The sequence below is a fragment of the Myxocyprinus asiaticus genome, chromosome 49, assembly GCF_019703515.2.
Source record: "Myxocyprinus asiaticus isolate MX2 ecotype Aquarium Trade chromosome 49, UBuf_Myxa_2, whole genome shotgun sequence".
Lineage (NCBI taxonomy): Eukaryota > Metazoa > Chordata > Actinopteri > Cypriniformes > Catostomidae > Myxocyprinus > Myxocyprinus asiaticus.
Genome location: NC_059392.1, coordinates 17,782,968 through 17,810,934, shown reverse-complemented (window position 1 = coordinate 17,810,934; position 27,967 = coordinate 17,782,968). Strand labels below are relative to the sequence as shown.

The window sequence follows — 27,967 nt, the reverse complement described above, 5'->3', positions numbered from 1 at the left end:
ACTCTTTATTTTTATAAGGGAAAACATACAGCGCTAACTCCAGATGAATAACTCTTATCAGATGGTTCTTTTTAGTGAATAACTTATTGAATCGCATGTCCGACTCAAAATGAACAAAACATTGTTACTGTGTTACATAAGGCTTGTGAGACTTAAATCAGAGTAATTACTAGATGGTTGTTGGTATGAAAATGTGTTGTTAAAGATACACATTATGAGTTTTGTTGTAATTATTAGTGTTTTATATATAAAAGGATAAATTAGTCGATAAATTAGTTGACTACACTCTAGCGAGAAATCTTAAAAAAATTGAACTACCTGATGTTTCTCACATACTGGAGACAAAAATAACAAAAAAGCAATATAGTTTGGATGACGTTCAGTGCCATCACAAGCACTGTTACTTTTCCCCTGCCGAATTAATCATTGTTCAAAAATTACACATTAGTGCAATTCACCACATTAAAGGGTCACACGTTCTAAGAGCAGATCTCAGGAGAGCAGGAAAAAGAGGGAAAACAACAAGGAAGAACAGTCTCCTAAAACAAAAATGCCAGATTAGGAAAAGAACATTCGAGGGGCTTCCTGGCCCTGTGTGGTCCCTCAACAGACCATGAGCCTATGAGCTGTCTGGGGCCCTGGCTTACAACACACCCTGGGTTTAAAAGCAGGGGCTGGAGGTTGGTGTAGACACTCCTTTCCAGCGCCGTGGTGTACTGAGGTTGCTCACTCTCTGCTCTGTGGTTTAGAATGTGTTTGGTTTATAGCCGGGCCCCCGGCAAGCTACTGTTGCTGGCCCACCTCCTCCTGAGCACCAGCTGCAGTCTAGGGGCCGTTGGTAAGGACACAGCACTCCTGTTGTCTGTATTCCTAAATTTAGACTTTTGTGGGCAGACAGGTAATATTCACTATTGGTCTTGTGGGGTTTTTGCAAGTAGGTGTGTAGGCTGGAACTGGATCTTGGGCTTAGTTGGAGTTTGCCTGTTTTTTTTAGTTTTGGAGTTAGGAAAAGTTGGAGAGAGTATAATTTGGCTGCCTGTATGTTTGCATGGGGCTCTTAGGTCTTGTCAGGGCAGGTTTGCGGTGGAGCCTGCGTCTCCATACCTCTTCAAAAGAATTACAACACCAGACCAGTACTGTTTCTGGGAAGGAGATGTTGCTTATAGCATTATGTTTGTTTTGGTAGCGGAATGGGAAAAAGAACCTGCGTATTGGAATGATCAGGCCAGGAAGACGCTGGAGGCTACATTGAGACTGCCACTACGAGCGCATCGGGCCAAAAACATCATCCTCTTCCTTGGTGATGGTGAGTTATGAACACAACTTGTCACTACGTGACTTGTCATTTTATCTTAGTATGAGATACATACTATCTTATATTATCTTATTATATATAGTGGCCACAAAACCTTTGGACACAACAAAATATCAAACAGGAGTAAGTAACTTTTCAAGAAAAATATTTCATATTTAGCTTATTATTTAAAAAAACAAACAATAAGAAACATAGATAATGTGATGAACTACACATGTGGATCAGAAAAGTGAAGTTAGTTCTAGGGCCATATTCACAAAGATTTTTATCTTACCACTAGGAGTTCTCCAAAGAGTTCCTAGCTAGGAGTTTTTGCTTAAAACCTATTCACAAAACTGCCAAGAGCAAGTTTTACTAAGGAAATCTTAAGATAAGAGTAAGGCGGAGTTGACTTCGTTGCTATGGATGACGTGACATTTTATTAGCGTGCTCTTTTAAATCACCCTCAGTGATTGGTAGACAGGGAACAGCTTTTTGTCCGATATATACAAACATACAATAGATAGATAGATAGAGGATTGTTTTTCGGTTGATGAACATTTATTCAACCTGTGTTGATGTAATGAAACGAGTGTGCATTCCGTCAACAGCATCAAAACACCGGGTAGCCCCATGATTGTCATGATTCCCTGTGAATGCCCACTTTTTTCTCTGCAGCGAGCACACATCCACTGGACAAAAAAATACATAAAAAATACACTATGAACTCAGATGAAGTGTGGTTTGTAGTTTAATAGATTATTCTGCTGATGGATGACAGAAATTACCTATTCATCCACGCAACACAGTTTTATTTTGATGTGGCCAGGGAGCGCAGATTTGCCAAAACCTTTATCTCCGGTGTAATTGGGTTGTTTCCATTCGTGGGAGAGGTAACTGCATCTCTATATCTAAGTTTACAATAATGAAAACACCCCGTGATTCAGGCAATACCTTTTTTAACAGCCAATGATAACAATATAATATTTATAATATAATAATATTATATTATTCAAATACATAGACTCAATTGTGATTCAGGCAATACCTTTTTAAATGGTCAATGTCATAATAATATTCTAATACATTGTTTTTAATGTGTATTGATGACATCAGCCATGCTTTGGATGGTTTGTGAGTCACTCTTAGGGAGTTAGAAGTCCTCAGGACAATTTCTAAGCTGTCGTGGCTTTAGGAGCTACTTTTAGCATTATAATGATTCATGAATTACTCTTAGGTGAACATTTTACAAGTCCCGGTGATACACCCCTAATTTTTAAGAGTTGCTCCTAAATTTCCGCATTAGGAGCAACTTTTAGCCTTAAGATTTTCTGTGAATACAGGCCCTGAGCTCTAGCAGCATTTGCTTACAGATGCCACTTTATTTGATGCTATATGTCATATATCATTATATTATATTATATTATATTATATTATATTATATTATATTATATTATATTATATTATATTATATTATATTATCAACCTGGTCTCTTAGAATCTTATTACTATACCTACATTTTGCTAAATTATTGTTAGTATTGTGGCAAAAGTTCAAAAACACACTTTTCACCCTGTTCCTCACAAAATGCTATCTTATGACATCTAAACACTTTTACTATAGCGCATGACTTGAAGGCGATACATTTTAACGCTTGCATTACATAACCAACTATATTTACAAACTTGTTCCAGTGTGAACAAATTGTGAGGTAGCTCAAATGTTAAAGCATTGCACTTGTGATGCAGAGGACCAGGGTATGAGTCCTGAAGAGCATGCGAGTTGACATGCGAGCTGAAAGTGTCATAGAAACACCACAAAATGATGTGCTTGATTCAGCAGTTGTGTTTTCATCTTACATTTGCTTTTTTTATATTATTGGTTAGGTTTAAGGTTTGGGGTAGGGAGGTTTTGTTGATTTTAAACTCATTAAAATATCAACTTTTAAAAACCTCATCTGTTTGTGAGAAAATTTTACTCGCTTTTAGTGCCACACAGTGGACCTTTCACCTCAGAACTGCTGCAATACAGACAGGCAATATGGTCAGGGTCCTGTGTAATTGATGGTTGTCCCGATCTTTCGTAACATAATAAAATAATTTTCACCTCAGTATTTCAATATTCAACTTAATCCAATATAATGCTGCAAACTTGCCGAAAATTTGCCACTGATAATTTTTACATGCAAATGAGCTTTGCGGAAAACTTGCAGCAAATTGTCCATTGTTGCCAAAGGTTTACCGGAGGTTCACCACTACCAGTGAAGAGCTGCAAACTTCTGGCAAACATTTGCGGTGAATCAAATGCTCATTTGCATGTGAAAATAATGAGCTGCAAATTTGCGGAAAGTTTGCGGCTAGTTTAGATTTTTTTGTAAGGCCATTTATTTCTTTATTTGGTTAGTAGCTTTGTAATAAGCAGGATAATGTTCAGTCAATTAATGTTCATTATTCGCTTTACATCCTGATAGTAGCTTGTAGCTTGAGAAGCTAGTTTCAAAGTAGCTTCTCCAACAGTGTTGATCACCCTGTCTGTTTATTTTGTGATACTGACTGGTTAACTGTACATTATACCTTATGTCTGTTACTTCTTATCCCATATTATAGCAGATTACATGAAGAATTTTGTGATATTGAAAGATTTACACTTGACATTTAACTTGTTGGATAGCTATCTGATCATGAAAAGACTAAGTTGTTGTCCAAGACGCAATCGAGACAAAGGCCATTTTCGAGACATACGCCATTCCGTTATATGTCTTATTATTTGTATGTCTATTTATACTCTTACCATGTTTTATATTCTGTCTCACTGTAATGTTCTGTGTGCACGTTTCTCCTATCACCCTTGTGTACATGAGAACACTTGGCATTAAATCTCATTCTGATTCTGATTCTGATAGCAATTTGATCACTCAAACTACAGGAGACGGACACCAATCTGATTGACAAACACCTTGAGAGCTGGGTCAAATTCAAGATGTAACCCAGTCAAGCATATCTGATAGTTCAGGACAGATACATAAACTTTACGTTTCCCAAATGGAACTACGACAATACGTGTAAATTTGAGAGCTAAAAACTTTAACAAAGAAAATCCAGCACATAACAGCTGTTGCCTTTGGTACCGCAATAATCTAAGCAATTTCAGTCACTTCATGTTTTTAGATTTAATGACCCACATTAGATGGCATATAGCATGGGAAAAGTAGATTACATTTATATCCACTTTGCGGAGACACATTTATGTAAATGGGATATGCGTACCCAATCTAGTCTCTTGTCTATCAAAATGTATGAAATTGTCCTTTATTGTTTTTGTCATTCAGGGATGGGCGTGTCCACTGTTTCAGCCGCTCGTATCCTGCGGGGTCAAATGGAAGGACAATCGGGGGAAGAGACTGTTTTGGCAATGGATAGATTTCCATACCTCGCCCTGTCCAAGGTTTGAAGACTCTCATTTCCCACCCTATTCTATCATTACTCTAATCAATTAAGCAGATGGTAAGCAGTTTTGTTTTGCCTTTTATTGTACTTTGAAGCATGTGCATGTCACGTGGGTGAGGGCATGTTTTGGTTGTCAGACAAATTTCTATTTAATGCATGTATATTTGTGTGTTGTTTAAAAAAAGTTAATGTAATCAGATTACAGTTACTGGCTTTCAATTAAGTTAATTACTACATCAGTTAGTACATTACTTGAGTTTCACATATTTCTTATAGAATATTAAATATGTAGAACACATTTAAAACATAAATTATGTTAATATGTATGTCTGTTTGGGTTTCTGTGACATCTGAAGGGTGTGCGCCCCTTAACGAATCTTTGTAAGGAAGAAACGAGTGCTGCTGAGTGTATGCGTCAATGAACAAGGAGGAAATATAGAATTTATTAATGCTTCAACATATTAACATCAGTAGTTATTATACTGTAACTGGGTTTGTTTCTAAATAGACATATAGTGTGGACAAGCAAGTGGCGGACAGTGCTAGCACGGCTACAGCGTATCACTGTGGTGTGAAGGCCAATGCTAAGACGGTGGGTTTGAGCGCAAAAGCAGTACCCTACGAGTGTAATACAACTTTTGGCAATGAGGTTTTCTCTGTGCTACATCGTGCTAAAGCACAAGGTATGTTCCTTTTTGACTCTATGTCTATGTATGTATGTAATAGGCATGCAGCATGCAATCAGTTTCATATCATAATGTACATGTAGCACATAGTGTTAGCATTATAAATTAGCGTTATAAATTCAGTTTTGTAAAAAAAAAAAAAAAAAGAATACATTAATTTTTTTATTTATATTCTACTCTACATTTTTTCACCTTTGTTGTTGGTTGACTACAATACCTCAAATTGTGATAGTCCTAGTCACATGACTCAATGGTAACACTCAATTATTTTAAAATTAGAATGTATTTAATCTAATGTCAATATTGTACTCTTAACACTAAGAATACATAGGACACATACAGTACAGCGCTTTACTTTTTCCACATTTTGTTATGTTACAGCCTTATTCCGAAATGGATTAAATTCATTATTTTCCTCAAAATTCTACAAACAATACCCCGTAATGACAACGTGAAATAAGTTTGTTTGAAATCTTCGCAAATTTATTAAAAATAAAAAACGAAAAAAATCACATGTACATAAGTATTCACAGCCTTTGCCATGACACTCAAAATTGAGCTCAGGTGCATCCTGTTTCTACTGATCATCCTTGAGATGTTTCTACAACTTGATTGGAGTCCACCTGTGGTAAATTCAGTTGATTGGACATGATTTGGAAAGGCACACACCTGTCTATATAAGGTGCCACAGTTAACAGTGCATGTCAGAGCACAAACCAAGCCATGAAGTCCAAGGAATTGTCTGTAGACTTCTGAGACAGGATTGTATTGAGGCACAGATCTGGGGAAGGGTACAGAAAAATTTCTGCAGCATTGAAGGTCCCAATGAGCACAGTGGCCTCCATCATCCGTAAATGGAAGAAGTTTGGAACCACCAGGACTCTTCCAGCTGGCCGCCTGGCAAAACTGAGCGATCGGGGGAGAAGGGCCTTAGTCAGGGAGGTGACCAAGAACCCAATGGTCACTCTGACAGAGCTCCAGCATTTCTCTGTGGAGAGAGGAGAACCTTCCAGAAGAACAACCATCTCTGCAGCACTCCACCAATCAGGCCTGTATGGTAGAGTGGCCAGATGGAAGCCACTCCTCAGTAAAAGGCACATGACAGCCCACCTGGAGTTTGCCAGAAGGCACCTGAAGGACTCTCAGACCATGAGAAACAAAGATTGAACTCTTTGGCCTGAATGGCAAGCGTTATGTCTGGAGGAATCCAGGCACCGCTCATCACCTGGCCAATACCATCCCTACAGTGAAGCATGGTGGTGGCAGCATCATGCTGTGGGGATGTTTTTCAGTGGCAGGAACTGGGAGACTGGTCAGGATCGAGGGAAAGATGAATGCAGCAATGTACAGAGACATCCTTGATGAAAACCTGCTCCAGAGTGCTCTGGACCTCAGACTGGGGCGAAGGTTCATCTTCCAACAGGACAACGACCCTAAGCACACAGCCAAGATAACAAAGGAGTGGCTCCGGGACAACTCTGTGAATGTCCTTGAGTGGCCCAACCAGAGCCCAGACTTGAACCCGATTGAACATCTCTGGAGAGATCTGAAAATGGCTGTGTACCAATGCTCCCCATCCATCCTGATGGAGCTTGAGAGGTCCTGCAAAGAAGAATGGGAGAAACTGCCCAAAAATAGGTGTGCCAAACTTGTAGCATCATACTCAAAAAGACTTGAGGCTGTAATTGGTGCCAAAGGTGCTTCAACAAAGTATTGAGCAAAGGCTGTGAATACTTATGTACATGTGATGTACATTGTTTTTTATTTTTAATAAATTTGCAAAGATTTCAAACAAACTTCTTTCACGTTGTCATTATGGCGTATTGTTTGTAGAATTTTGAGGAAAATAATGAATTTAATCAATTTTGGAATAAGGCTGTAACATAACAAAATGTGGAAAAAGTGAAGCGCTGTGAATACTTTCCGGATGCACTGTAGATATTGGTTAAAATAATAAATTTCAAATCTGTGGAACTATTTTCTAATAATTACATTTAAGTACTGAATTAAAATGTAGTTATATTAAATAATTCCCTTGGCTCTGACCACCATCTTGGATGACATTTTTCTTTGAGCTTGGCCCAAGGTAGAGTTAGCTATATTTATGAATCTTGCCTCAGATTTTCACAATTTTGTATCTAACAAGGTAGTAAAATTAGCTGCCTGCGATTTGAGACCACTTTTTGGTTATGGAATTGGTAATGTGCCTATAATACTCTTAAATGCCATCTAGGTAGGCAGCTCAATAGGTTTTTGAGACATGGCCATTAGCACACATTATACATTTTCACTATAATGTAAACGCCCTCAAAAATGTTAATGACAATGCAATAAGCTGTTCTTAATGTTTTCATATGTTTTATAAGTATTTGTATTCTTGCAAAAGTGAACATGAATGGTGTTTTTGTTTATAGAAGGTTTGTTGCAGGTTTACCATTACCGGTTAAGAGCGGCAAACTTCTGACAATCATTTGCATGCAGGGTCAATCTGTGTCAACTCATCCAGAGGTCCACACAGCAAAATTGTTGTTTTAAAGGTGAAAGATAAACATAAATTATTATGAAAGTGAAAATATTAAATGTCATGAATCAATATTTATTGAGAAATCCATTATTTTGTATAGGGGGTTCAAAATGACAAATTTCGCCTATGGTTTTGGAGCAAAACTACAGGCCAAAAAAATACATTTCAAAGGTGGCAGCGTAATTTTATTTTTACAGAGAGATAGGTAGGTCTATTGTTGCCAATTTTGGACTCTGTTGGTCTCACTTCCACATCTACAGTTACACCAGTTCACAAACAGAGGCCTTCATCACCATCCCATCGCCAACCATCCCAAAAGCCCAGCACCCAGGCCTAGGGGTAGGCCCCCCAAGTCTGTGTCAGGTGCCGCTCCTAGGAGGGGAGAAACTGTCACATCCACATCTATAGTTACAGCAGTTCACCACCAGAGGCCGTTATCGCCCCCACCACTAATAACAGCTAGATTCATCGCACCTGCTTCCAATCTCCTGCTCATCACATAAGGGGTGCTTCTCATTTCTTTAATTGTGCATCCAGGTTTCCTCGCTCCTCCGTCCTCGAGCCTGTGACCCAGAAACCATTCAGAGTCCGCCATCATGAAGGATGTATCAATTCTCTAAATGCACCACAAGGAGGCGAGGACTGAGGACAGAGGAAGCTTCCCAAGGACGCTTGAGCGAGTAAGCACCATATCATCTTATTTTTGGCCGAAGTACCTGACGCACACATAAATTCTCCTCCCCTTTCACAACTGACACAACAGTTTTAATTCATATTTCACCTTTGCTGTTTAAATAAAGTTGTAAATAATAATTGTCAAATACTTTAACAGTGCATCTTGAATTATTAGGTTTTATTATAAAAATATAAATTAATCAAGTTTGAACAACATCACTGCAAGTGCTCCGAGGTAATGCCACTGCGCAGAGACGGCACTCTGAATTGACTTGTGAGTGAGAAGGACATTCCATTTCACAAATCTGTCTTGCTTTGATTCCTCCATCCTCATTTCCTTTCCTTGGATCCTTTCCTTGGATCCTTTCCTTGTTTCCTTAGAGGGTGGAGCTAGGAAGCGAGAAAATAAAGCAAGGAATGGAAACAAGGATGCAAAGTTTGAGAAATGAGAAGTATCCATGGACTATATAAGCATTGCTCTCATAGTTTTTCACAGCAAATTATTGTTTACCACTTCCAGCTGCAATTCTGAGCATTATCATTCTCTGTTGTCTTTCTAGTGTCTTTGATCCTGACTTTCCTTTGTTGCCCTTGATTATTGCCTATCCAATTGGATTTGTCTGCCTTGGATAATCTGCCTACTATGTCTATGACCTTTGCCTGCCTGACCCTGACATTGAACTCTGATATTGTTATTTATTAAACTCCCTGCACATGGATCCTACCAAAGTTACTGTCTTCTGAGTTACAGAATACTTCGCCAGAATACTTTGAATACTTTGGATAAATGCAGAAGGTTCTTTCTGCAGTGCTCAATTTATCTCGCACAGCAAGCTGTCTTTGAAGAGCTCTAGAACCCTGTTATTCTTTTACATTATTCCAGAACCAGTTCAAGGAAGTCTTTGGTCGTAATGCGGGGTAACAACTTTTGAGTTTGCGGCAGAGGAGAGCAACTGCACCCAAGAACCCAAGGTATATGGACCAAGGACTCTTTAAAACTGATATATCGCAAGGAAATTAAATAGATCCCTTTAGTCCGAACTAGCCTACAGAGATGACGTCATCTCGCACAGTCAATTCTACAAGCTGGCTATCAAAATAGACTATTTACTTGGAACCCAAATGCCCATGGCTGATTCGCCCACATTCCTGGAACCCACTTCAACATCTCCATCTGCTGAACCCATGCAATTAGGGGGAGTATGATTGCCCACAAAAGAGAGGCTACATAGAGTCCAATAAGGATTATGTTTGTTTTGCAGGAAATCAGTGCACCTTCTAGCCACCTGTCCCATTCACCCTGAATTTAGCCCCTCCAACCCAACATAGGTGAATTGTTCAGCTTGTTTTAATTTAGAGAACTGACAGCTTTCTGTGACTACCATTGTTCACTGGCAATCTGTTTCATTCCCAATCCCAGCCTTGATCAAACATTTTTCCACGCACATCCACTTTCTATTTTTATCGCGATTAAACTGCACGCATTTAACAGCGTGCACCCGTTTTCTCCTCTGTGTTACACAGATTATTGCATCGATCTCAAAGCACTGCTTATCAAGAACCACTATAACAACAAACTATTATGTGTGGGATTCACATCAATCTCAAACCCACGTTGCCCAAGTTAAACCACATCAACAAAATATTGCAGTAAGTTATGGCATCAGCACACGTTATTGCTACTTGCACTGCATTCCACATGTTTATGATAGTTTCATCCATCATCAGTGAGGGATTTACATACTTTAAATATAAGGAATTAGTCAGGCTGATGGAGAGGACTAATGAGTTACAGACACGCATCCGATTGCTAGTGGAGGTCAGTGAGAAAGAGAAGCCTTTAGATATTGTTTCGGATGCAGGTTGTACAGTGAGCAACACACACACTTCGGTTCCAGCTGTAGAGCCCCTGCAGCAGGGCATTTGGGTGACGTCTCAGCAGCATATTCATAGTGCAAAGCGATACCACTCTACCATTCTTGTTAGGATTTCCAATAGATTCTACCCACTCAGTGATACACCCACTGAGAAGCCTGTTGTAAACAGCCTGGTTATAGGTGATTCTTTTGTAAGGAACGTAGAAATAGAGACTCCAGCCACCATAGTACAATGCACTTCGGGTGTCAGAGCAACAAGTGCTGGCTAATGCTAAACATAGATTTTCTAAGATTGTTATTTATGTTGGCACTAACGATGTCCGGCTTCGCCAGTCAGAGATCACTAAAGATAATATTAAAGAGGTGTGTGAACTTGCAAAAATTATGTCAGACACTGTAATATACTCTGGTCCCCTCCCTGCTCTGCTGCATTGCTGAATGGCTGGATGTCTGAGTGGTGTCCGCAGAATAGCATAGGATTTTTAGACAATTGGACAAGTTTTTTGGGTAGACATGACCTGCTAAAGAGAGACGGACTCTACCCCTCCAGGGAAGGTGCTGCTCTCCTCTCTAGTAATCTGGCTCATAGTCTCAATAGTTATAGTGTTTGACTAACTGGGGCCCAAGTCAGGAAGCAGACAAACTGGCTAATCTGAATGTCTGCTAGCTGCCTTAAGACGTCACACAGGTCACATAAACTACAACACATAGAGGCTGTATCACCTAGATATCATATAGAGTCTGTGTCTGTTCCCTGAACTACCAAACACAAAACTCTCACAAAGTCATTTAGAAAAAAAATGTATTGATATCAAACTTGAAAATAACAAAACAATGTAAGATAAACATATAAAGGTAGGGCTAATAAGCATTAGATTACTTTCATCCAAAGCACTAATTGTAAATTAAATTATTACAGATCATAGTTTAGATTTGCTCTGTTTGACTGAAACCTGGCTTAAACTGGATGAATATATTAGTTAAATGAGTCTACTCCCAAAGGTCATTGTTATAAACATGAGCCTCGCCTGAAAGGTTGAGGAGGAGGTGTTGCTACAATTTACAGTGCTGTTTTTGATGTTACTCAGAGGTCAGTTCTTTTGAACCACTAATATTTAATGTGACATTGTCAGATATAAATAAAGAATCTCTATCATCTTTTGTTCTTGCTACAGTATATAGTCAAGTCATTTTTATTTGTATTGGCCTTTCACAACACACATCGTTCATGCATTAACAGAAAATGAAACTGCAGAAGTTCACATAGATGCATTGTCCTTTGTTAGTATTGGCTGATGAAGGGTTTTGTTGGCAATTCATTGATATTCTATGTATTCCATTATAAGAGTGTAGTCCATCATTAGTCCGAGGTGATGCAGGCAGAGATCAGTGAGGTGCATCGCAGTTCAACCAGCCGGTAATTTCGGTGAGATCTATCTTAAATCCAAGGTTCAGGCAATGGCATATGATGTATCCCATGTCTTATGGTTGGAGTTGGCATCAGTTCATCCTCTGAAGTCCATCGTAATAGACTGAAGTGATGTTGGCTGGCACTGGCTGCATTTAGTCATCATCACTCAGAGACACGTAGCAGTGGAGTCCAACATGAAGCATGAATGGAGCTGGATCCAGCCGGTTCTGGTGACCTCAGGATAGGAGTCCCGAGGTGGAGACAGGGATACAAATAGAATAATATTAGCATAGATGCCATTCAATTTATTGCAGAGTTATAAATCATGATCAGTGTTTCTGGTTTCTGGTTCCGGCAGACCTAAATAAAGCTGCCTAATTGTGAGTTGAAGAATAAATTAGGTGTATGCCTGGCTAAATAGATGAGTCTTTAGTCAAGACTTAAACTGAGTGAGTGTGTCTGCATCCCAAACAGTGTTAGGGAGACCATTCCATAGTTTAGGAGCCAAATATGAAAAGGATCTACCTCCTTTTGTGGATTTTGATATTCTAGGAACTATTAACAGGCCAGAATTTTGCGATCGTAATGAACATGATGGAATATAGCATGGTAGAAGGTCACTTAAGTACTGCGGAGCTAGACCATTCAAAGCTTTGTACGTAGTTAACGGAATTTTAAAATTAATATGAAATTTAACAGGTAGCCAATATAACAATGATAAAATGGGGCTAATATGATCATATTTCTTGGTTCTAGTCAGCACTCTGGCTGCTGCATTTTGAACCAACTGAAGTTTATTTATTGATCTTGCTGGACATCCTCCCAGTAATGCATTTCAATAATCTAGTCTTGAGGTCATGAACGCATTAATTCGTTTTTTGGCATCAGCAACAGACAGCATGTGTCGTAATTTATCAATATTTCTTAAGTGGAAGAATGCTTTTCTACAAACATTGGTCATTTGATTTTCAAGGGACAGACTGGTATCAAATATAACACCTAAGTTCTTCGCTGTTGAAGACAATGTAACAGTACATCCATCGAGAGTCAAATTATATTTTAGCGGCTTGTTTTAGAGGTTTTTGGTCCAATAATTAGTACCTCTGTTTTGATGGAATTGAGTAGAAGGACATTTCTGGCCATCCAATCTTTGATTTCATTGATACACTCTGCTAATTTGGAGAATTGTGCAGGTTCTTTTTCAGGTTTTGAAGAAATATAAAGTTGGGTGTTGTCGGCATAACAGCAGAAACTTATTCCATGATTCCTGATAATATCTCCCAGGGGAAGCATATACAAGGAGAAAAGCAGAGGCCCTAAAATTGATCCCTGTGGCACTCCATACTTTTGTGTGGTTTGACAATTCCCCATTTACATAAACAAAGTGGTAGCGGTCTGCTAAAAAGGACCTAAACCATGCTAATGCAAGTCCACAAATGCCAACATAATTCTCTAGCCTATTCAAGACAAGCACTAGAAGTGAAATGCAGCCACAATCAGATGATAAGACCACCAGGGCCATATACTGATTTACTTAGAGAATTTGTTGATTTTCTGTCAGATCTAGTAGTTACTGTGGATAGAGCTTTAATCATTGGTGACTGAAGAAAATGACACACTGGGATTAGCATTTATCGATATTCTCAACTCTGTTGGGGTCAGAGCAAATGTGACAGGATCAACTCATCGCCATAATCATACGCTAGATTTAATTCTGTCATATGGAATTGATGTTGATAATATAATAATTCTTCCACAGAGTGATGACATCTCAGATCATTACCTCGTCTATCTATGTTATCAGTCGGGTAGAACTATTCTTTTGACCACAAAAGATAGCTCTACTAATAACCTTCCAGATTTCTCTCAAATACTCAGTAAACCAAAAAATTTTGAAGAACTTGATGAAATCACAGAAAATATAGATACAGTCTTCTCAAGCACTCTAGATAGTGTCACCCCCCTTCGATTAAAGAAAATGAAAGAGAAAAGCTCTGTGGTTCAATGATCACACTCATGTTCTCAAGAACATTGAGCTCGAAAAATGGAGCGCAAGTTTAAGAGTACAAAATTAGAGATCTTTCGTGGTGCATGGAATGCTAGCTACAGAAAGGCTCTAAAAGCTGCCAGGTCTGCATATTTTAGCAAACTCATAGAAAATAACCACAATAATCCTAGATGATTATTCAGTACTGTGGATAAATTAGTAAGGAATAAAGCTTTGACTGAACCAGATATTCCATCGCAGCACAGTAGTAATGACTTTATGAATTTTTTTCTGATAAAATTGAAATCATCAGAAACAAAATTGGAATTATGCAACCATCTGCAATAGCACTTCTGAAGACAGTGTCTGATATTATTCCCCAAGAGCAACTTCAATCCTTTGCTGTCATAGGACAGGAAGAGCTAAACAAATTTATCAAAACATCAAAATCAACAACATGTTTTTTAGATTCAATACCAACCAAACTATTAAAATAAGTGTTTCCTGTAATCTCAGAACCTCTTCTTAATATTATTAACCCCTCATTATCCTTAGGGCATGTCCCCAGAAAATGTAAGATAGCAGTTATTAAACCACTTATCAAGAAACCACAGCTTGATCCTGGAGAGTTGGCTGATTATAGACCGATCTCAAATCTCTCATTTATGTTGAAAATACTAGAAAAGGTAGTGTCCTCCCAACTATGTTCATTATTACAAAAAAATGGTATATATTAAGAATTTCAGTCAGGATTTAGGCACCATCATAGTACAGAGACTGCACTTACAGAGTTACAAATCACTTGCTCTTATCATCTGAACATGGCTGCATTTCTCTTCTAGTGGTTTTAGATCTTAGTGCTGCCTTCGACACCATAGATCACGAAATTCTCTTGGATAGGCTTGAGAATTATGTTGGCATTTGTGGACAGGCACTGGCTTGGTTTAGGTCCTATTTATCTGACCGCTACCACTTTATCTGTGTAAATGAGGAATTGTCAGATCAAACTAAAGTTAAGCATGGAGTGCCACAGGGATCAGTTTTAGGGCCTCTCCTTTTCGCCTTAAATATACTTCCCCTGGGAGACATTATCAGGAACCGTGTAATTAGTTTTCTCTTTATATTTCCTCGAAACCCGATGAAAATAGAGGTACTAATAATTGGACCAAAAACCTCTAAATATAATGGATGTACTGTCACATCGTCTTCTACAGCAAAGAACTTAGGTGTTCTATTTGATAGCAATCTGTCCTTTAAAAACCACATTTCCAATGTTTGTAGAACAGCATTATTTCATCTCAGAAATATTGCTAAGATACGACACATTCTCTCTGTTTCTAATGCCGAAAAAATTATTCATGCGTTCATGACCTCAAGACTAGATTATTGAAATGCATTACTGGGAGAATGTCCTGCAGGTTCCATAAATAAACTTCAGTTAGTTGAAAATGCAGCATCTAGAGTGCTGACTAGAACCAAGAAATAAAGAAATTATCATATCAGCCCAATCTTAGCATCGCTAGATTGGCTACCTGTTAAATTTTGTATTCTGTAACAGATAAAGGATGGGCAAGGAGGAGGCGGGAACCAGCTGAACAGTCAACATCACGGCCCGGCTACACCCTTCTCCTCCTCATCACACTCCTCCCCCTCCCAATTCAGGCTGGGGTGCCACCGGTCTGACTAACTCCCCTTGTCCATCTCTGGAGGGGAGATGCTGCCCTTCCAGACGTTCTGTCAGCCGATGGCCCACCCTGCCTCCTGTGAATCTGGAGGAGAGGCGAGGGGAGGTGTGGGGATAGGGAAAGGGCGAGCGGAGACACGCAGAGAGTGAGAGAGGAGAGAGAAAAGAACTTGCTCATGGCTCCCAGATGCGCTGTCACCCGGTCCTCAACCGCTCCTCCACCCTCTGGCGGACGCCAGCTCGCTCCTCCCCTGGTGGAAGGCAGCAGGTCCTCCAGCCCCTGGCGGACAGAACCGCTCCTCCCCTTCTCGGCAGACGGCCGCGGTTCCTCCAGCTCTCAGCGGCTAGCAGCGACCCCTCCATCCCCAGACAGATGGCCGTGGCTGCTCCCCTGGCAGATGGCAGCAGCAAGGACTCCGCAACAGCGCTTCCCTGTAACACTGTAACAGATAAAGGATGGGCCAGGAGGAGGCGGGAACCGGCTGAACAGTCAACATAAAGTTTTAATGTCAAACTTAACTTAACAAAACTTAACAAACACAGACACACATGCAGTGTGGCCACGTGCGTCTCTCTCTCTCTCCTCCTTGTCACATATTCATTTAAAAAACGTTGAACTACTTACAAAGCCTTGCATGATCTAGTTCTAGTACTTATGTGACCTTCTATCATGCTATATTCCATTACGTTCACTAAGATCGCAAAATTCTGGCCTGTTAATAATATAATAGAATACCTAGAATATCAAAACTCAGACTCAGACACACTCTCTCAGTTTAAGTCTAGACTAAAGACTCATCTTTTCAGCCAGGAATACACCTAATGTATCTATCAACTCATAGTTATGCTGCATTAGTTAGGTCCGCCGGAACCGGAAACACAACTTATATTCTATAAGCCTGTTTTAAAGTGAATGGCATATATGCTAATATTATTCTATTTGTTTCCTCTATCTGTCTTAACCTCGGGATACATATCCTGAGGTTACCAGAGCCTGCCAGATCCAGCTCTGGTCCTGCATGATGTCCGACTCCAGTCCTGCCTGATTCTGACTCCCACTACTGCATGTTGCTGAGTGATGACGACTAACTGCAGCTTGTGCCAGCCAGATTTCACTTCAGTCTACTATGATGGACTTCACAGAGGATGAACTGATGTGAGCACCAGCCGTCAGACATGGGATACTTCACTGGGCACTGCTTGAAACTTGGACTTCACTAGAAATTAATCTGCCACAAGCTTACATTTGAACTGCAGTGCACCTTACTGACCTCTGCCTGCATCACCTTGGTCAAAGGATGGACTGCACTCTTAAAATGTAATACGCAGATTATAAATTAATTGCAGCCTTCATCAGCCAAACAACAATAGACAATGCATCTGTTTGCACTTCTGCAGTTAATTAAGAATGTAAATTCTAAATTTTTAGTCATTAATCTTACAGTTAGTACAATATATTTTTGTTTAAACATTGGCCCCTAACACTAAATAATTTTAAATCTTGACTTGCACTACACATAAATAACTAATATTGCCATTATATTCATGCTGTTTAGCCAGAGGGGAACTGGCCCCCACAGTGAGCCTGGTTTCCCCCAAAGTTATTTTTCTCCTTTTACCAACATCTTATGGAGTTTTGTGTTCCTTACCACAGTCGCCTTAAGCTTGATCACTGAGGGTCTAAATATAAATATTATTATTTCCTATTATTTATTTTAAGGCACAGTTTAAAATCATGTCTTTTTTTTTTAAACCACACTATTATGACTCGAAGACATTACTATATTACAGATATTTCTGATGATGCATAATTTTCTGTAAAGCTTCTTTGAAATGATGTGTGTTGTGAAATCGCTATACAAATAAAAATGACTTGACTTTACAAAATTACCACCTCACCGGCCCTGGGACTGTGCCATAAACCTGTTACCAGGAGCATCTCCCCCAAAAGCAGATTCTACCCCCTTTCAATACCACAAAAGCCAAAAACCATGGAGGGGTATATTGAATAAGCTCTGAAACTAGGGTTTATTTGCCCTTCCATATCTCCCACCACTGCAGGGTTCTTTTTTGTGGAGATGAAAGATGGAGGACTTGCCTTGTGTTGATTATCGTGGGCTTAATGCTGTCACTGTAAAGTACCAGTTCCCTCTGCCTCTAGTCCCCTCTGCAATTGAACAAGTCAGAGATGCAAAGCTATTCACTAAACTAGACCTGCAAAGTGCTTACAGCGTGATCAGCATCAGATATGGAAACAAATGGAAAACGACCTTTCACACACACAGTGGGCATTTATAATACTTGGTAATACTGTACGGTCTTAGCCAGCTCACCTTCGGTATTCCAGGCTTTTGTCAATGAGCTATAGAAAAACATGCTGAACAAATTTGTAATAGTCTACATAGACAACATATTCATTCACTCACTCTCTCTCGAGCTTCACGTTGATCATGTCAGGAAAGTGCTCCTATAGCTTTTTCAACACCAACTATATGCAAGGCCAAGAAATGGCCTGGGGTCTATCCTCAGCCCTCAGGGAGTGTCCATGGATAACACCAACTTTCAACTTTCAAGTGGTCACAAGTTGGCCACAGCCCAAATTTATCAAGGAACTGCGGAGGTTTCTCTGCTTCACAAATGAATATTGATGGTCTATCTGAGTATTCAGTATAATCACTGCACCCCTCATTTCCTTGTTCAAGGGAAATCCAGACAGACTCTCCTTGCCCGAATCTGCCTCCAAAGCCTTTGAAAATCTCAAAGCCTGGTTCACCAGTTCATCCTGAATTATCACTCTGTCTCTTTCATAGTTGAAGTAGATGCTGATGAGTTTGGAATAAGGGGTATTCTCTCACAACAACATAGTTCTCCACCCAAACTCCATCTAAATGATGTGCCTTCTACTCCCGTAAACTAACAGCTCTGGAACGGAACTATGACGTGGTCAACCATGAGCTTTTAGCCATAAAATAGGTTAGCCAAAACTGCAATTCCTTGTAGTGCTAACTGACTATCATAATTTGGAGAACATTAGGTCAGTTAAATGACTCAATCTGTGACGGGCTCACTGGGCATTGTTTATCTGTCACCTAAATATTTATGTTACTTACTGACCAGGGTCCAAAAACATTAAGGCAGATGTACTTTCCCGGATTTATGAATCTCCCCTCAAAGAACCAATGAATCAATTTTAGCCAGATCTTGGATCATAACCCCAGTTCATTGAGAGATTTTGAACACCATTCAAGAAGCACAGGCTACAGATCCTGCTCCTCCCACTTGTCCTCCGAACAGAACCTACATTCCAGCTCAGGTCAGCCGACAACTCATTCAATGGTTACACTCCTCACTTACTTCTGGACATCCAGCTATCCACAGAAACCTCCATTTAACAAAACAAATATTCTGGTGGCAGTCCCTTACTAGCGATCTTACAAACTTTTCAAGAAATGCACTGTGTGTGCCCAATCAGAAAGTTCTAAACAGCTCCCTTAAGGTCACCTTGAGCCTCTGCCCATCCCGAACCGACCGTGATCTCATCTCTCTGTGGATTTCTTCACAGACCTTCCTCGTTCACAAGGCAACACAGCTAGGTCAATTTTCTAAGGCGTAACGTCCATTTCCAATTAAAGGCTTTCCAGCAGCTTTTGAAACTGCAGAGGCTGTATTCAATAATGTATTTCTTTTCTATGGTCTTCCAGAAGATACTGTATAGTGTTCCGATCAGGGACCTCAATTTGTCTCTAGGTTATGGAGAGCTTTCTGCAGCCAACTTTACATCAATGTGAGCCTCACCTCAGGATACCACCCTCAGACAAATGACCAGGAGGAAAGATTGAACCAGGAACTTGGCCGGTTTCTTCGGTCCTACTGCAATGAAGAGCAACATGAGTGGAGTAGGTTTGTTTCCTGGGCCGAGTATGCCCAAAACTCCCTAACTAATGTTTCTGATGGAATTACCCCTTTTCAGTGCATTCTGAATTTTCAACCACTGATGTTCCACTGGTCGGGAGAGAACACTGATGTTCCGGCCAAGGATGTTAAAATGCAGAGTACAGGTCTGCGGTGCACTCTCATATATGCGGCTCATATATGATCAAAGCTGACAGCCGGGCCAAAAGGTGAGGGTGTCAACTTGAAACTTGCATCTCAAACTACCCTGCAAGGAACTCCCCAGGGTCCCTTCAAAGTTCTAAAACAGAATAACCCAGTCATGTACTGATTACAACTACCTCCTCATTATCGTATTACTCCAACCTTTAATGTCTCCCTTCTAAAACCTTCAGAATCATCCATTCTGACAACGGATCCAGAACCCACACCACTCCTGCCCCTGGACATGGATGACCAGCTAGCTTACCTGGTGCAGACACTTATTCTCACTGACAAGGCTGGCGGCTGTTCTACTTGGTGGACTGGGAAGTGTACGGACCAGAGGAGCATTTGTAGGTGCCAGCAGATGACATTCTGGATTCCTCCCTAGTAACAGACATTCACAGAAACCATCCCAAATGCCCAGCCCCCAGGCCAAGGGGTAAGCCCCCGGGTCTGCATCAGGTGCCGCTCATTGGAGGAGGGATACTGTCACATCCACATCTACAGTTAAACCACCACTAATCACAGCTAGATTCATTGCACCTGCATCAAATCTCCTGCTCATCACATAAGGACTATAGAAACATTGCTCTCACAGTGTTAAAATGCAAAGTATTGTTTGCCATTTCCAGCTGCAATTCTGAGCATTAGCATTCTCTGTCTTTCTAGTGTCTTTGATCCCGATTTTCCCATGTTGACCTTGATTATTGCCTATCCCCTTGGATTTGTCTGCCTTGGATGATCTGCATACTATGGTTGTTCTCTCCTCTGACTGACACTGAGGTCTCTAAACTCCTCCTCTCCAACCACCCCACCACCTGTTACCTTGACCCCATTCCTTCCCACCTTCTCCAAGCCATCTCTCCGTCCATCCTACCTGCACTCACACACATAATTAACACACCTTTATTTACAGGCATTTTTCCAACTACATTTAAGCAGGCTTGAGTAACACTGCTGCATAAAATAACCTGCACTTAACCCTACACAAGTAGAACACTACAGACCAATCTCTCTTATCCCATTCATGGAGGAAAATGCTTGAAAGGGCAGTTTTCAATCAGATCTCTTCCTATCTCTTGCAGAACAAGCTGCTGGATGACAATCAGTCAGGCTTAAAAAGTGGACACTCCACTGAGACTGCCCTGCTGTCTGTCACTGAGTCGCTGAGACAGCTGAGAGCTGGATCCAGATCATCTGTCCTGATTCTACTGGACCTTTCTGCAGCCTTTGACACAGTCAACCATCAGGTCCTACTCTCCACCCTCTCTACTCTTTGCATCACAGAACTGTGCTTGACTGGTTTAATTCCTATCTCTCAGATAGGTCCTTCAAGGTAGCCTGGAGAGGTGAGGTGTCCAAGTCACATCAGCTAGTAACTGGGGTATCTCAGGGCTCAGTGCTTGGGCCACTTCTCTTCTCTGTACACACAACATCACTGGGACCCATCATTCAGGCACATGGTTTCTCTTACCACAGCTACACGGATGACACACAGCTCTACTTGTCTTTCCAGCCCAACGACACCATAGTGACTGCTCGAATCTCTGCCTGTTTGGCAGACTTCTTGGCCTGGATGAAGGAACACCACCTGTAACTTAACCCATTTAAGACTGAGCACCTCGTCTTTCCAGCCAACCCTGCTGTTGAACACAACATCACCGTGCAACTGGGTTCAACTACAGTAATGCCTTCCAAAACGGTCAGAAATCTAGGGGTAACCATTTATAACCAACTCAGTTTCACAGAACACATCTCAAAGACAGCACGATCATGTAGATTTACACTCTACAATATCAGGAAAATAAGACCCTTCCTCACTGAACATGCCACACAACTTCTTGTTCAGTCACTTGTCATAACTAGATTGGACTACTGTAACACTTTCATTGCAGGCCTCCCTTCATGCACAATTAGGCCACTGCAAATTATCCAGAATGCAGCAGCACGTCTCCGTGAAGCAGACTTAAAAAACAGCTAAAAACGTCTTGGTTACTGATGTAACCTCTGTTCCCTGATGGGAATGAGACATTGTGTCGATGTAGTGACACTAGGGGTTCGATCTTGAGAGCCCCAATCACCTTTGCTTAAAACAGAAAAGGCCAATGAAAATTGGTGAGTAGAATTTGCATGCCACTCTCCGCCCCAGACATACGGGTATAAAAGGAGATGGCGTGCATCACTCATTCAGATTTATGCTGAGGAACGATAGAGAGTCCTGGCCATGTCAGCTACCGGTTCAACACCGCGGCAGGAGGGACACAACATCTCATTCCCTCCATCAGGGAACAGAGGTTACATCAGTAACCAAGACGTTCCCTGTCTGTCACTCACTCGAAGTTGTGTCGATGAAGTGACACTAGGGGTTCCTATAGGAAACGCCACAGGCGCTGAACCATGTCACGAGGTATGGAAGAGTGGACACAGGCAAGCTGCTGTGTACCTCGCAGCAAGCGCTCAACAATGTCGTGACCTTCCAGTGAGTTAGGTAAGGCATCTCCCTAGTCCCATTAAGGGGGGTGGAGGCACTTACCCAAGGATGAATCTTATGATGAACTTGATGTTTTTTAAGGCATTGTTGGGGGCGTTTACCATTTGCATTGATTGCCTCAGCACATTACCACATGAATAGCACGCTCTGCTGGTGGATGTGATCTCATTAGGGATAATGAGGTGAGCCAGGAGAAACTGTACATCACTTTGTTTCATACAGATTACATTGCAGGAGAATATTTGTTTTAAATTTGAATTGTTTCATTTTAAGCTTTCTTTAGACATATGTTTCTTGTTTGTGTGATAAGTATTCGCAGAGTTTCACTTCATTTTTGTGATGTGTTTTAGAAAGATGCTCACGGAAACAGAGACGACTGAAAGCGACCCTGTTTATTTTCTTTATTTTACAAAAGCACAAGGTTTTGTTGTTATTGTGAGTGTACACAAATAAAAGTAGACCCTTTATAGTTTCTAATGATGTCTTACACTTACCTGTATGCCCAAAAATGACGGAGTATTTTAAGTTGTTTCTGCTGTTATGCGGAATTTGCCGTCCATCGACCCCAGAGAGTTAAGCAATGTCCCGCCGAGAACTTTTCTAGGAAGTGCTCTTCCCTCTCCAGGAAGGAGAGCACTACGGAGACCACATCCTGCCAAAGGAAGTTACAGTAGCATGTGGAGAATACCTCACATGGACTTACCAATGGGGAAGTTCACATATGGAATGATACCACAGGAGGACCCTATCTATAGAGAGGGTACGCAGCACAGTGGCCGAGGCAGAGAAAGCTCTGATGAGGGGAAACACAGGGTCCACCTAAGGGGAACCGAACAGTGGAAACTCATCGTATGGGATTACCAAGGGGGAATCACCATGCATGGAGCACTGAGCCCGAGCACACGGCTCACCTGAAAAGGGGAATACCACGAGTACTGGGCCTGGTGGCGTCACTCCTGCATCGAGTTCGTCACCTGAACAGTGCTAAAGAATTAAAGAGGCATCCGGAGTTCTCCGGAACGGGGAACTGTTGTGGACAAAAAGCACACATTATAACCTTTGAAAAAGGGGAAAGGCACAATGCAAGCGGTACACCCAACCGGCCGCCTGGTCTACCTGCTGTTACCGCGTAACATTCGGGTTGAAACCGGGTCTATGCGTAGGTTATAAAACCTCGCAACGGTATTGGGTGTAGCCCAACCCGCAGCTCTGCATTTGTCTGCAAGAGAGGCCCCCCTTGCCAGTGCCCAGGAGGATGCAACACCTCTAGTGGAGTGCGCCCGGACTCCCAAGGGGCACGGCAAGTCCTGAGACTGGTATGCGAGGAAAATGGCATCCACAATCCAATGGGCTAATCTCTGCTTGGAGACAGCTTTCCCCTTATGCTGTCCTCCAAAACACACAAAGAGCTGCTCCGAGCATCTAAAGCTCTACGTGTGGTCCAGATAGATGTGCAGAGTGCGAACTGGACACAGCAACAACAAGGCCAGGTCTTCCTCCTCTGAAGGGAGTGCTTGCAAGTTCACCACCTGGTCCCGAAAAGGAGTGGTGGGAAATTTGGGCACGTAACCGGGCCGGGGTCTCAAGATCACGTGAGAGTGTTCCAGCCCAAACTCCAGGCATTCGCTGATGACAGAGAGCACCTGAAGGTCCCCCACCCTTTTGATGGAAGTGAGCGCCACCAGGAGGGCCGTCTTCAGGGACAGAGTGATGAGCTCGGCCTGCTCCAAGGGCTCAAAGGATGCTCTCTGTAGGGCAGGTAGGACCACAGAGAGATCCCAAGAGGGGATCAGGCATGGTCTAGGAGGATTCAACCTCCTCGCACCTTTGAGGAACCTGTTAATCAGGTCACGCTGTCGTGAGGGTCTCCCATCCAGTGTATCATGGTGAGCTGCTATGGGAGCTACGTACACTTTCAGGGTAGAGGGAGACAGCCATCTCTCCAGTCTTTCCTGAAGGAAAGACAGCACAGACCCGACGGCGCATCTCTGTGGGTCTTCCCCGCGGGAAGAACAATGGTTAGCGAAAAGACGGCACTTCAAGGCATACAGCCACCTCATAGAGGGGGCCCTGGCCTGAGTGATCGTGTCTACTACAGCTAGTGGAAGACCTGCTAGGCATCAGATCTGAGAACCAAGTCCGGTTGGGCCAGTACGGCACAACGAACAGGACTTGCAGACAGAGTCTGTGCAATGAGGCTCACAGGAGGAAACGCACACTTACGTAGCCCCCGATGCCAGCTGTGCACCAAGGCATCTGTGCCGAGGGGGTCCTCGGACAGGGAGTACCACAGGGGGCAGTGAGAGGAGTCTTGGGAGGTGAACAGGTCTACCTGCGCCTCCCCGAATCTCTCCCGAATCAGCTAGACTATGCAGGGGTTGGAGTCTCCACTCCCCGCGGAGCGTTACCTGCCGTGAGAGTGCATCCACTGCATGGTTGAGGATGCCCGGAAGGTGAGTGGCCCGCAGGGACTTCAAGGTCTGCTGACTCTAAAGGAGGAGGCGGCAGGCGAGTTGTGACATGCAACGCGAGCGTACAACACCTTGGCGGTTTATGTATGCTACGGTCGCTGTGTTGTCAGTTCGGACCAACACACGCTTGCCCTGAATCAACGGCCGGAGCCTCCTCAGGGCCAGCAATACTGCCAGCAACTCTAAGCAGTTGATGTACCATTGGAGTCGGGGCCAAGTCCAGAGCCCCGACACTGCCAGCCCATTGCACACAGCACCCCAGCCCGAGTTCGAGGCATCCGTCATGACCACGATGTGCCTTGAGACCTGCTCTAGGGGAACACCTGCCCGTAGAAATGCCAGGTCCGACCAAGGGCTGAAAGTCTGACGGCACTGTGGCGTGATGGTCACACACCGGGTGCCGTGACGCCATGCCAGGGTTTTAGTAATACTCTGTGTAAAAATTAAATATGCTGCCACCTTTCTAAGGTTATTTTTTGACCTGTAGTTTTGCTCCAAAATCATAGATGAAAATTTTCATTTTGACCCCCTCTACAAAATAGTGGATTACTAAGTAAATATTGATCCATGGCATTTAATATTTGGGCTTTTTTATCATTTGTTTATCTTTCTTTAGAAAAAGTATAAACAATATAGATTTTTTTAAATTCACCCAGGGAAGTTTTTTTGCTGAAAATGTACCAAAAATGTATTGAGCCCCTTAGAGGACAGGGCGGGATTTTTTTTCTGAAATAGTTTTACTAGCCCTTTCTATACATTTTTGCTCCCTCGCAATAGTTTGCATTCCCTCACAATAAGTTTTGCATTCCCTTGCAATAGTTTGCATTCCCTCACATTAAGCTTTTCATAACCTCTTAATAGTTTTGCATTCTGTTGTAAATCCAGAGTAATAATACAGGAAAAGGAAAACTATGGTAAAAATGCTGTGGTTATTATGGATTTACTATAAATATTTGTAGTAAAACCATAGTAACCACAAGGATTATCATGGTTAATCTATATGTATAGCGTATACTGTATGAAAACCATGGTTTCCACAAAAAAATAAAAAATAAAATAAAAAACATGGTTACTTTTCATAGTTACTACAATATTACTATAGTAAAACCATGGTTTCTGTTGAAAAAACAAAAAACAAAACATGGTTATCCTATCACAGTCAAGGTTACTACAATATTACTATAGAAAAATGTTTTCCACCACAAACTATGGTTACTACAGTACTATAGTAAATCCATAGTTAAACTATGGTATTTGTATAGAAAACCATAATAACCACACAATTATGATTTTTGCTACCATAGTTTTCGTTTTCCTGTATTATCACTGTTTTCACTATGAATATCATGGTTACATTTGGTTACTGTAGTAAAACCATGGTAAATTTATTGCGAGGGAATGCAAAACTATTGCGAGGGCATGCAATACGTATTGCAAGAGAATGTAAAACTATCGCGAAGGTATGCAAAACTATTTCATAAAAAAATATTCTGCCCTGTCCTCTAAGAGGCTTCGTACAAATTAACTGCCACTTGGTTACAAAAAACATTTTCTAAGGGCAAAACTTTTAAGTAAACAATACAAATATTTTAATAATCAATTTCCTTTAAAGATTCAAGCAAGTGTAAGAGTTACCGTCCAATTTCCCTGATCCAGCTAGACATTAAAATATTGTCAATAATTTTGGCTAACGAGTAAGTAAAGTTATGACATCTCTTATACATATAGATCAGGTGGGGTTTATTCGTGCCGTAGCTCTTCTGATAACATTAGGCATTTTTTCAATAACATGTGGTCAGTGACGAATGATCAGACTCCGGTCGCTGCCATCTCACTTGATGCTGAAAAGGCATTTGATATGGTAGAGTGGGATTATCTTTTTAAGACTGTGGAAATGTAGGGGTTCAGGAATATTTTTATTGGTTGGATTAAGTTACTTTATAGACACCCGATAGCGGCGGTACAAACGAATGGATTCATTTCAGATTATTTTACACTGGATAGGGGCACCTGGCAGGGTTGCCCTCTTTCCCCATTATTGTTCTGTCTTGACCTGGAAATCCTAGCCACAATAAGAAAGGAGGATGATTCTCCAGGGGTGGTGGCGGGAGGTGTGGCGCATAAGCTTTTGCTTTACGCAGATGATATTTTATTATTCGTCTCCGACACTACTAGATCTGTGCCTTGCCTCCACAGAATTATTAATTCCTTTTCTAAGTTCTCAAGATACAGAGTTAATTGGTCTAAATCCAAAGCTTTGGCTCTGACAGCATACTGCCTGGAAACGGCTTTACAGCTGGGTGCCTTCCAGTGGCCCAAACAGGGCATTAAGTATTTGGGTATTTTATTCCCAGCAAATTTGTGTGATTTAGTTAGAGTTAATTTTGACCCTTTAATAAAAAGTTTCCCTGTCTTGTCACTCACTCAATGTTGTGTCGATGTAGTGACACTAGGGGTTCGATCTTGAGAGCCCCAATCACCTTTGCTTAAAATAGAAAAGGCCAATGAGAATTGCCGAATGGAATTTGCATGCCACTCTCCGCCCCGGACATACGGTTATAAAAGGAGATGGCATGCGCCACTCATTCAGATTTTTTCTTCAGAGCCGAATGCATGCTTGTGTTCATCCTCTCACCTTTCGCTTATGCTGCTGGATTTTACGGCGCATATCAGCGGTCACCCTCGCATGGTTGAGTGTTGTGCTTCCCCATGGTGCTTCGGTGGCTGAGTCTACGGGTGCTAAAAGAGTATATTCAAAAGAGTATATTTCCTTCTAAAAGAGCTCACGCAAATGCCTGGCTTCTTTTTAAAGATGTCCTTCTGCATTTGCACTACTGGATGTGGCCATTTCCTCTCCCCTCCAGACAGCCATGAAATCTGTCTCGATTGCTTGGGGCACCAGTACGCGAGGCAGCTTTCGTGGAAGGGTCATGTTCTCATTGCGAGAACATGCCCATGAGAACGTTGTGGTCGCGGCTTACTTCCTTCTTCATGAAGCAAGGAGCCACCGCGGCTGCTCCCCAACCTGGTCCGTCCTGGGCTGATGCTCAGCCGGCCGGGTCGGCAAGCACTGCGGGCGATCTGGATGTGGACATGGGAGCGTTTCTGCCAGCTCAGCTCCCGCGGACCTCCCATCCCCCAGCATGCTCGTTATATCCGGAAGAGTTGTCGAGCAATGCAGGCGGCCCACCTCAGGACGGGTGTGTCATTTGCGTCTTGTGACGAGCGTGAGCTTTCGTTCACAGCATCGGAGGGTGGGCATCTGCTAACGGAAGCGGACGAATCTTCTGAGCTCGCGCCCACAGGCGGTAGAGCAGGGGATGAG

At 41.8% G+C, this 27,967-nt stretch overlaps 1 protein-coding gene across 1 annotated transcript in view; it reads left to right on the top strand.

Annotated features, from left to right (window-relative positions):
• The first annotated feature begins 702 nt into the window (after positions 1-702).
• Positions 703-27,967, top strand: part of alpi.1 (alkaline phosphatase, intestinal, tandem duplicate 1) — a 43,026-nt gene continuing 15,761 nt past the window's right edge. The window contains exons 1-4 of the mRNA XM_051694111.1: positions 703-838; positions 1,187-1,306; positions 4,624-4,739; positions 5,250-5,424. Of these exons, the coding sequence (XP_051550071.1) occupies positions 751-838; positions 1,187-1,306; positions 4,624-4,739; positions 5,250-5,424 (499 nt within the window). The 5' untranslated portion in view covers positions 703-750. The remainder of the gene's footprint in view (positions 839-1,186; positions 1,307-4,623; positions 4,740-5,249; positions 5,425-27,967) is intronic.